This window comes from Lepidothrix coronata, unplaced genomic scaffold, assembly GCF_001604755.1.
Source record: "Lepidothrix coronata isolate B3197 unplaced genomic scaffold, Lepidothrix_coronata-1.0 Scaffold2, whole genome shotgun sequence".
Taxonomy (NCBI): domain Eukaryota; kingdom Metazoa; phylum Chordata; class Aves; order Passeriformes; family Pipridae; genus Lepidothrix; species Lepidothrix coronata.
This window is the reverse complement of record NW_016690182.1, coordinates 13,561,701-13,572,546: the sequence shown is the minus strand read 5'-3', so window position 1 is coordinate 13,572,546 and position 10,846 is coordinate 13,561,701. Positions and strand designations below refer to the sequence as shown.

The 10,846-nt window shown below is 56.2% G+C and overlaps 1 protein-coding gene across 4 annotated transcripts in view; it reads left to right on the top strand.

Annotated features, from left to right (window-relative positions):
• Positions 1 to 307: 307 nt before the first annotated feature.
• Positions 308 to 10,846, top strand: part of LOC108497178 (Krueppel-like factor 5) — a 14,267-nt gene continuing 3,728 nt past the window's right edge. Inside the window, exons 1-3 of one of the 4 annotated variants that reach the window (XM_017814589.1) lie at positions 308 to 348; positions 4,191 to 5,091; positions 8,134 to 8,193. In XM_017814589.1, coding sequence (XP_017670078.1) covers positions 310 to 348; positions 4,191 to 5,091; positions 8,134 to 8,193 — 1,000 coding nt within the window. In that variant the 5' untranslated portion in view covers positions 308 to 309. Of the gene's footprint in view, positions 349 to 1,294; positions 1,463 to 1,697; positions 1,794 to 3,736; positions 3,794 to 4,190; positions 5,092 to 8,133; positions 8,194 to 10,846 lie in introns of those variants that run through there. The other 3 variants (XM_017814598.1, XM_017814605.1, XM_017814593.1) reach the window with 3 other exon arrangements.

The window sequence follows — 10,846 nt, the reverse complement described above, 5'->3', positions numbered from 1 at the left end:
CTCTGCAGAGCTCTGTGCTTCTCAGCTGGCTTTGCTTTCCCTGTGAGAAGCCAAAGAGGCTTCACTGTTCCTCCTTGGGCAAGTCCCAACCCATGGTGGGCAACCATCAACCTGTGGTGGGCAACCATCAGCTGCTTGCATGGGGTGTGGAGTGGGAGGAGACGGCGGGCACAGGGTGGGCAGGCTGTGGGGGCTGTGGGGGCTGTGGGGGCTGTGGGGGGCAATGTCCTCCATGGCCAGGGGTGTCTGGGGGGGCCTGCAGGGGTGGACACCCCACTAACCCCGTGCTGTGTCCCACAGCTGCACCCCATGAGGATGGACCAGCGGATGCCACCACTCATTCTGGAGGTGAGTCACTTCCCTCATTCCTCCCCCTGCATCCTCCTGCTCCCCTTGGTGAGGGACCACTGAGGTCCCCTGGAGCTGGGACATCCCCCCACCCACCCAGATCCACTGTGAAGACAAGGTGGCACCTCCACTCCCTCCTTCTGCTCCCACCACCAAGCAGGGCACGTCCCTCCAACTCTGCCAGTCCCCAGGCACCTGTGTGTCCTTCATGGCTCCAGTTAATCCCTGAACTGGATCCCAGGGGCTGTGACAGGAGCCCTGAGTGACAGCCTGAGGCACCTGAATTCAGGGGGATCCCACACAGGCATGTCTGCACTGGGTCATCCCTGCTGTGCCCACCCTGGGCCGAGGACTTCACGGACTCATGGAATTGTTTAATTTGGAGAAGCTCTCCAAGACCATCAGGTCCAGCAGTGCCAAAGCCATCACTGCCCCATGTCCCCAGGTGCCACATCCACAGGGCTGTTAAATTCTTCCAGGGATGGATGGGGACTCCACCCTTCCCCCGGGCAGCTGTGCCAGGGCTGGACAGCCCTTTCCATGAAGGAATTTTTTCCTAATATCCAATCTAAGCCCACCCTGGCACAGCTGGAGGCTGTTCCCTCTCCTCCTGTCCCTTGTTCCCTGGGAGCAGAGCCCGACCCCCCCTGGCTCCCCCCTCCTGTCAGGGGGTTGCAGAGCCAGAAGGTCCCCCCTGAGCCTCCTTCTCTCCAGGCTGAGCCCCCCCAGCTCCCTCAGCCACCCTGGTTTTGGATGGAGCTCTGCTTGGGAATTGCTTTGGGGTCTGAAGCGCCACCCCCTCGCTGAGCAGTGCCAGGGGGTCTGTGGTTACCACGTGTTTCTGGGCCACAAACAAGAAGTGCCCGTTTCTCCCTGTTGGAAGGATGCTGGAACTCTGGGACACAGTGGAGCATTCCATGGGACAATTCCATTGTTGTCCAGGTCCTGCACACACACACACAGCAGGGGGGTTGCAGCCACAGGCAGTCCCCACTGGTGTCCTCCCACGTGGTGACACCCCACTGCTGCCCCTCAACACCCTCCTGGGAAGCCTGAAGGAAAGAAAGGGAATTGGGTTTTAGTGGAAAAATAGGGAGAAGACTGTGCTCTGCAGGTAGGGGGGTTGTGGGAGAAAGGGATGTTGGGTGACACCGAAGGGGGGGGCAGGCAGAGGGCAGGGGGTCTCCAGCTGAGGATGCACCTCTGGCATCTGAAATTAGGGCCCTCCACGGAACCAGTTAGTTTGGGAAGGACCTCTAAGATCCACACCTTTCCACCTTTATCCGCCTGCCTGGTCACCTGCCCCACTGGAGGAGTGGGGAGGAGACCTTCCCTTGGGAACTGGAGGTGAGAAAGTGAAATGCCAGAGATAAGAGAAGTGTGGAAGTAAAAGGCATCCAGCACCTTCCCTGCTGGAGTGGCCAGCGGGGCCCTTCACTGCTCAGGTATGTGTGGCATCCGGAGCCACTGCGACTGCCTGGAGCTGACTCCCGAGGGAACCCGTGCCAGTCTGGGTGCCAGGAGCACCCAGGGCTCAGCTCCAAAGCTTTGGAGTGGTTCTCCCTAGGGCAGGAACCCAGGCTGGACCCTGGGAGGAAATCAGGGCTTTGGAGCCCTCTGGGAGGATGGAGGTGAAGGGTCTCAGAGTCCCTTCCCTGCCTCCCGCTGATGCCTTTGGGAAAAAAGGGAGGGCAGGGGCTGATCTCTGGTGACAGGACCCAGGAACAGCTGGAGCTGTGCCAGGGCAGGCTCAGGTTGGATCTCAGGAAAAGGTTCTTCCCCCAGAGGGTGGTCGGGCACTGAACAGGCTCCCCAGGGCAGTGGGCACAGCCCCAAGGCTGCCAGAGCTCCAGGAGGGTTTGGACACCGCTCTGAGGGACAGGGTGGGATTGTTGGGGTGTCTGTGCAGGGCCAGGAGTTGGACTGGATGATCATGGTGGATCCCTTGCATCTCAGGATATTCCATGGTTCTGTGAGTGGCTTTAGGTTCCTCCTGAGTGAGAGTTCCCTCTCCGGAGCACGTGAGGGGGTTGTTTGAGCTTCCTTTAACAAGGGACTTTTCAGGGCCTGATAAGGATGGACATGTTATGGTTGGACGATGATCTTAGAGGTCTTTTCCCACCATAAGGATTCCAGGATTCCATAGGATTCCCAGTGCAGTGGGCACACGCCCCAGTCCCAGTCTGGTGTACTCTGTTCTGGGGCAGTGTAGCCCTTCCCAGCCTGGCTCCCCTGAGCTCCTGTCCCTGGAGAAGAGGCTGTACTTGTGGAGAAGAGGCTGTGTCTGTGGAGAGGAGGTGTATCTGTGGAGAGGAGGGTGTATTTCTGGACAGGAGGCTGTATTTGTGGAGAGGAGGTGTATTTGTGGAGAGGAGGTGTATTTGTAGAGAGGAGGGTGTATTTGTGGAGAAGAGGCTTTATTTGTGGAGAGAAGGCTGTATTAGTGGAGCAGAGGCTGTATTTCTGGAGAAGAGGCTGTATTAGTGGAGCAGAGGCTGTATTTGCGGAGAAGAGGCTGTATTAGTGGAGCAGAGGCTGTATTTGTGCCCGTCCCTGTGCCTGGGGAGGTGCCAGCTCAGCCAAGTGCCTCCAGTTGTGCTCCCGGAGGGGCAAAGGCCCTTGGAATGAGCTGGATCCCGGGTGATACGTTTTGCTGGAAAGGACAAGGAAGTCTCTTGGCCCCCCTCCAGCTTTGTTATGAGCAGTGGAGTTGCAGCAGGGCTGACTTTGGCCCCTGGCACTCTGGTGACATAGTTCAGGGCTGTACAACCCTGGGCAGGGCGTGGGCTGAGATCAGCTCGTGCTCCTGGAGTGCACTGAGGGCTCTGCCAGGGAAACCTGGCGGCTCTGCCAGCTCCTCTACATATGAATGAGTCTCCGAGGGCTTTGCAAGGAGCTTGACACATGGATAACCACATAATTAAAGGCTGGAGCTTTGCAGAAGAGCATTAGAGCTGGTATCTGTAACCACAAAGAGCAGAACTTGAGTCATCCAACGCCAGGGGATGAATTTCCTAGAGGATTGCTCCATCAGGTTGCTGAGTTATTGGGCCTGGATCCAGTGGGATGCCACAGCAGACAGGAACCAGGAGGGGAAGGAACCTGCTTGTCTGAGCCAGAAGTCCTGTTAGCTTGGAGGACCCAGGCTTGTAAAAACAGCTCTGTAAAACCAGGACTAAGCCAAAGGTGAAGTGAGGGCTGAGTCACTCTGCCAAGGTGAGGCAGTAAGTGTGCCTGGAGGTTTCCATCTTAGGCTCAGAGTGCACTGAACAACAACACTTAGATTTCTAGGCCCAAATTATTCTCAATTAATTAAAGATACTGTCCTAGAATTCTCAGGTAATTAAAGACACTGCCCCAGAATAAAACCCATCTCAGGCTGCTGAGTTTGAAGGAGACCAGAGCCAGCATGTCCAAGGTGCACTGCAAATCCAACATGCCCAAGGTGTGAGAGCATGGCTGGAGCAGAGCTTCTGCTTTCCTCCCATTCCTAGTGTCAGTCTCTCCTTTGTGTGCCCAAGGCTTTGTGCCCAAAGCTTGTCTCCCCTTTATCAGGCTGTATTCCTCCCCTAACTGCATCCTCTGTGTTACCAGTGGAGATATGGAGGAGGGAAGTGGGGCAGAGGACAGTGATTCACTGCTGGGGCGTCTGGCTGAGTCAGAGACTGAGCTAAATCAGCTCAGCCTGTGGCTCCTGCGCCATTCCTGACGCTCTCCCCCTTTCCTGCTGGCTCAAATCCCTGTTGGGCATTGCCCCCACAACCAGAGGGGACCTCTCTTCCCAAGTTCCTCTTCCCAAGTTCCTCTTCCCAAGTTCTCCTGTCCGTGTTTTTTCGCCCCAGGCACGCTCTGAGATGGACAAGTACCTCTCCAGCGAGGTGCCCCCCATCCCGATGCTGCCGGACAAGAAGTACCGTCGGGAGAGCGCCTCGGTGGTGGACGAGTTCTTCTCCACGGAGAAGCCCAGCTCCACCCCCTACAGCGTCAACATCAACGTCATCCTGCCGGACACGACCCACCTGCGCACGGGGCTCTACCGGCCCCCCAAACCCATGGCACCCTTCCCACAGATCAAAACCGAGCCCGGCACCGGCTTCGCCCAGCCCTGCTCGTCGGCGCCCGGCCCCACGCAGACCCTGCCCGACTTCACCAGCGTGTTCAGCATGCCCCAGTCGGTGGCGGTCAACAACATCTTCATCAAGCAGGAGATGCCCTCGGAGGTCCCCTTGTCTGCCCCCCCCCAGCCCTCCCAGCTCTACCAGCTGCCCCTGGGCGGCAGCGCCGACGTCCCTGCCCTGACGTCCTCGGGCAGCACCACCACGGCCGTCAGCTGCCTCGGCGGGGTCACCATGGCCACGGGCAGCACCATGGCCAGCGTGGGCCACAGGCCCGTCCCGCCGGCGGGCCCGCTGAAGCAGTACCCACACGTGTCCCAGGGACAGGGCAGCTTCAACATCTCCGGGCAGTTCTACCCTGCCCCGGGGGTCACCCTGCCCCCCTCGCCCCCCAACTCGCAGCCGGGCAGCCCAGAGAACCAGCCCGAGCTCATCAACACCATCTCCCCCCCGCCGTCCTACGAGGCCACTTTTGGACTGAAGCTGGTCCAGTCATCCCAGGTGCCCCCGGTCCCCAATGGCGTCGGGACCCTCTCCCAGGGGCACATTGTCATGCAGCCCCCCAAGTACAACCGACGCAACAACCCTGAGCTGGAGAAGAGGAGGATCCACCACTGTGACTACCCAGGTGTGTGCAGGGCTTGGCTTCGGGGGGGTCTCTTGGCACCCTGAGGATGGCTGGGGGCTGCCTTGGGCCTCTTTTGTAATCTCAAATCCTCTTATCTGCGTGATGGAGGGAGCTGTGGAGTCCAGCGGAGAGCCCTGGGGAAGTGGGAAGGAATAGAAGAGGTTGATCCCACCTGCACTATCTGATGCCTGTTGTCTCCCTTTCCCTCTCCCCTTCACACTCTGGCAAAAGCAACCCCGGCTCTGAGGGGCAGAGAGCTCCTGCAAAACACAGGGATGCTCCTGGAAAGCTGCTCCTCAGCTGCCTGTTTTGCTCTGGTCTTGAATAACCCCATGTGGAATCACCTCTGCAGGTGAAAGCACACTGCCTTTCTCACTGACTCTTCCTTTCCTGCTCTCTCATAGAGGGTGGAAAACCAGGAAGTAATTTCCACAAGCAGCCTTGATGGTCTCTCTCTGTAGCCCCAATTCTTCCAAACAGGCAATGAAGTTGAGGGTCTTCATGTCATGTCCTTCCATGGCTTCGTGTCCTGCATCACGGTGGTGTGGAAGGGCATTTCAGTGGAATCATGGAATGGTTTGGATGAGAAGGACCTTAAAGATCACTCAATTCCACCCCTGCCATGGGCAGGGACGCTTTCACCAGCCCAGGTTGCTCCAACCTGGCCTTGGACACTTCCAGGGATGGGGCAGCCACAGCTTCTCTGGGCAACCTGTGCCAGGGCCTGCCCACCCTCATTGTATGAAACTTGTCCAGCCCAGAGCTGAAGCTGTTCCCTGTGCCTTCCCACTCCATGAGGTGTCCATCTAATGATGGACATCTGTGGTGCCTTGGCAGGTGGAGACCTTGCCGAGTTCCCTGGACCCACAGCTGCAAACTCATATTCACTCATCCCTTCCTTCATTCCCCATCCCTGGAAGTATTCAAGGCCAGGCTGGAGCAACCAGGTGTCCCTGCCTATGGCAGGGGGTGGAAGGTCCCTCCTGCCACAAACAGTTCTGGGATTCCATGACACACAGGAGGGAAGCAAATCCCAAGTGAGAGATCCCAGTTGAGAGCAGAGTGAGGGCTTGAAAATCCCCACTCCCAGGGCAGGGACACACACCTCCCACTTCCTGGGCTGATCTCCAGCTGCTGACCAGTAGTGGATTAGCAAACAGTTTTCCCAAGGGGGTGTTTGAACTGAGGAGAGTCATTTCCTACCTGCCTCCTGGGAGATTTATGTGCTCTTTCCGTGGCGTAGGAGCGTCTGGAGCAGGGCAGCGCAGAGGCTTTGCCTAGGCCAGGTCCTGTCTCCAGGATCTTACCCCTTCCCACCCTCTGGCAACCTGCAGAGCAGGGATTTTCTGAGCCAGCAGCTGCCCCCATGTTCTTGGGGTTGACAGCATGTGCTGCTTTTTACCTTCCATCTGAAGGGTGTAAGTGGAGCACTGCTCTGGGACAGACTCCTTGCTCTTGTCTCGCTGCTCTGAGGAAGAGTCTCATCCTGTAAGATGAAGTACCAAGGCAAAACTCGCCTGTTTTCAGCAGGATTTTGGTCTGTGGTGCAAAAAACCCCTCAGCAACCTGTGCTGAACAAACACTGGGTGTCTGAGGGGTGTGTACGTGCAGAGACAGAGCTGGGCTCCGGCTCAGCCTTCACTCTGAGGTTCAGCTGGAGGTGAGACCAGTCAGGACTTCTGGCAGGGGCAGCAGCTCTCACTGCCATGGGCTGTGTGAGGCAGGGAAGGGACACAGGGAGAATTCACACCTGGAACTGCAGGAATGGGGGAGATGTATTTGCAAAGCCCCATCCAGCACCTTCTAGGCCCTAAAGGGGCTCCAAGAGACTTGGAGAGGGATTTGGACAAAGGCCTGGAGGGACACGACAGGGGGAATGGCTTCAAACTGCCAGAGTTAGATGGGATGTTGGGGAGGAATTCTGGGCTGGGAGGGTGGGGAGGCCCTGGCACAGGTTGCCCAGAGAAGCTGTGGCTGCCCCATCCCTGGAAATGTCCAAGGCCAGGTTGGAACAATCTGGGCTAGTGGGAGGTGTCCCTGCCCATGGCAGGGGATGGGACTGGATGAGCTTTAAGGTCCCTTCCAATCCAAACCAGTCTGTGATTCCATGATTTCTCTTCCAAGTGTGAGGCTTCAGAGCACCAGCAGCAGAACTGAAGTGGGTCACCAACCCTTGTCCCCCCGAGCCAGGAGGGATAAGGTCTCCCACCACCTGAGCAGGATGGGACCAAGGGCTGATCTGGGGCAAGAGGCTTCTTTAGGCTGGGTGGAAACGCTGGAATGGAAAATGGGACCATTATGCAGGTCATAAAAATTCAAATTCATATTTTAGTCTGCTTGTCAAAACACAAAGCAGCAGGGCCAGGAAGGCAGCAGGAGGGGCTCTCCTGAGCTCTCTCTGACTGAAAAGAGGAACTGAGGCCTCGTTCTGACACACCTGCTGTTGAAACTTCTGCCCAGATCACAGTGTTTCAGTCAGACCCTTTCTTTGACTAAACCTGTTCTTGCTGAGCTTCTGCAAACACTTCCCACTGGCTTTATTCTGGATCCTGGAAGGCAAGTAGTGGCTCCACACTGTACCTGATGTTTCCTGCTGCCTGGGACATTTTTACCACGTCTGCTGGGGCTGGGACTGTTACAAAATACACCTTCCCTCCAGCCTTGCAAAGTGATATCAGTTATGTCTGGAATCCAGAGAGACAAAGGGCAGCACAAAGCCAGCAGCTAATGGGGGTGAATTGAGTGTTTTTATCCTGCCTGGAAGATCTGGTGGAGGAAGGGGAGGTTTGAATGTTTGTGCCTGATTCTTCCCCCCCTAATTCCCAGCACAATGGCCAGGGGTGTCAGGATTGTGTCCAAAGATGATGTAAAGGCCTGTCTGTCTGGGAGAACAAATGCTCTTTAGTTCCTGCTGAATCCAAGTAATACAGCCAGGCTTATTTGCATTACCCAGCTCTGTCCCTCACCTCAAATATCAGAGACTGTTTGAGCAAGGGCCCCTTTCTCATGAGGAAATTGTGGGTTTTTTTCCTGTTCTTGCAGGTTGCTCCAAAGTTTATACCAAGAGCTCCCACCTGAAGGCACATCAGAGGACTCACACAGGTAAGAGCAGCACAGCACCAGGAAATGCTGCCTGTGCTCCTTCCCTGTCCTGTTAATGGTGCTGAGAATGTCACTGAGCTGATTCATCTGGTCAGGATAAGGAGCACAGGGAGGTCTGCTGCTGTTAATGCTGAGAAAACTCCAGGGGTTGTGCTGGTTTACAGTGGATTGCCTTGCTTGCCTTCTGCTGGGATGGTCTGGAATTTAGGAGAACTCTGGGAGGCTCTCGAGTCAATGGTTTGGAAGAGATGCCTCCTAAACCCCCCAAAAAGAGGGCAGGGTTAGATGGGATGTTGGGAAGAGGGTGGGGAGGCCCTGGCACAGGTTTCCCTGAGAAGCTGTGGCTGCCCCATCCCTGGAAGTGCCCAAGGCCAGATTGGACAGGGCTTGGAGCAGCTTGGACTAGTGGAAGGTGTCCCTGCCCATGGCAGGGGGTGGGAATGGATGAGCTTTGAGGTCCCTTCCAACCCAACCCAGTCTGGGATTCTGGGATCCTCTGTCACTCTGAGCTCTTCCTTTGAGATCTCCCAGATCCTCCCCAGATCTGATCCTGCTTCTCCCACAGAAGGATTGTGTGAAGGCCTGTGTTGCCTGCACAGGACCTCTGAGGAGACAAGGGCTGTCTCTTTTTTGTCAGCACACCCGTGACTCCCAAGGAAGGGAGGGGACCCCTCGTGTCTCCCTGTTTACACTGACCACTCGTGTCCCCTCAGCAGCTGCCAATGGTGCATCACTCCCAACCCACCTCCAGAAGGGCTCCAAATCCATGCCCAGAAGGGCTGTGCCCCCCTTCCCAGGGCAGGGGTGCCCTTGCTGGTGCAAACAGAGTGCCCAGCCCAGAGCAGCTCCCACCACAGCCAGCTCCCCTCAGTGCCACTTGTGCATTCAAGCCCAGGTCCCCTCATTAAGGCATTTATTATACCTGAAACTTTATCAGATCCCCTGGTAGTCCAGGAACCATCAGTGCCCTCATAAATCTCTTTTATAGAAGGGCTGATCTTTACTGAAAGCAATTAAGCTGGCCCAGAGTTCACTTTTCTTTTTTTATGAACAACGACCAAACCCCATCCCGTGGCTGGGAATCGCTTCCTGCTCTTGGCTCCCTTCCCTTCTCCCCTTATCAGCCCCTTGAACACTCCAGCAAAGAATTTTTCTTTGTGTGTGTGAGGTACAATATTTTTTTGGCAGGATCTGGGTAGGAGTGGGCTGGAGACCAGCACAGAAAGGAACAGGAAGGATGTTGTCCCTGCTCCCAAAGCTGGGTGGTGACAGGCCTTTGTCACAGGGCTCTGCTTTAAAATGAAAACTCTCTTTCCCCCTTCACTTCAGAGCTCCATGACCCACCTGAGTCAGGCAGTATAAAGAAGTGTCCAGGAAAACCTGGGTGGCTTTTAAATCCAATCAAATGTGGTGGTTTTTCCAGGTTTCCCAGTAACTGGGCTGGAAAGCCTCGTGTGTTTGCCTCCTTCCACTTCACTTACTGGAAGAGGGAAGGGCATAGAGGTGAGGGAGGGTGTGACCTGAGTAGTTAAGAGAACTTTTGGTGGTGTGGAGCGAGTAAAAAGAAGGGAATCCAACCCAGGGCCAGACACAGGCAGGCTCAGGGTTTCTGCATCCAATATTTTAAGCCTCATGTTTTGCTTTTGAGGCTTTCACCTCACTGGAGCTGCAATGGCAGAACCCATCCCAACTCCTGCCCGATGCCATCTCAGCTCCATCACCTGAAGGGTTAATCATGTCCTTCCTCCCCATTCCCTGCCTGGGCTGAGAAGTACCTGATCTCTGAGATCTTTCCTTGTGGTTTTGCTGTGGGCTGGGCTGTGTCCCTCTCCTGGAGACACCATTCATTTCCTGGGAGCCATTGTGAGATTAAATATCTAACCCGTGGCTGCTCCCCCGCCTCCCCCCGGGGCCGGGAATGCCCGTTCGGGCCCTTTGTTTGAGCCTGCCCTGCCGTGCTGTCCTGGGAGATGGAGCCAGCTCCTGGGACAATGGTTTCCGTCCTGGAGATCAACCTGGTATTGTTTACAGCCGAAGGGCCTCGGTGTGGCTGACCCAGCCTGGTGACCTGGTGGGGACAATATCTGGGCTGCACTGGGTAGGCGAATCCCGCCTTTGTCTTGGCACGCTGAGGCACCCCCAGATCCCATAAAACACCCGGCCAACTGCTGGTAAACCCTCTGCAGAACCTGTATTTCCCTGAGCCATAAAAAATACACCTCCCTCCTCCCCGTGGTGCACCCTCCAGGGGTTTTTTGAGGAGCAGGATGTGGTCCTGGTGACCTGTCTCCTCCTGGTTTCACCACTGCGGGCAAGGCCCTGGAGATCTTGCTGTGGCCCAGTGTTTTCACTTTCCTGCCCAAATGTGGCTTCCCCTCCCCTGGAAGTTCTCAAGGCCAGCTTGGAATGAGCCTGGAGCAATGTGGCCTAGTGGAAGGTGCCCCTGCCCCTTTATAACTCCTGGAAGTGCTCAAGGCCAGCTTGGAATGAGCCTGGTCTAGTGGAAGGTGCCCCTGCCCCTTTATAACTCCTGGAAGTGCTCAAGGCCAGCTTGGAATGAGCCTGGTCTAGTGGAAGGGGCCCCCGCCCCTTTATAACTCCTGGAAGTGCTCAAGGCCAGCTTGGAATGAGCCTGGTCTAGTGGAAGGTGCCC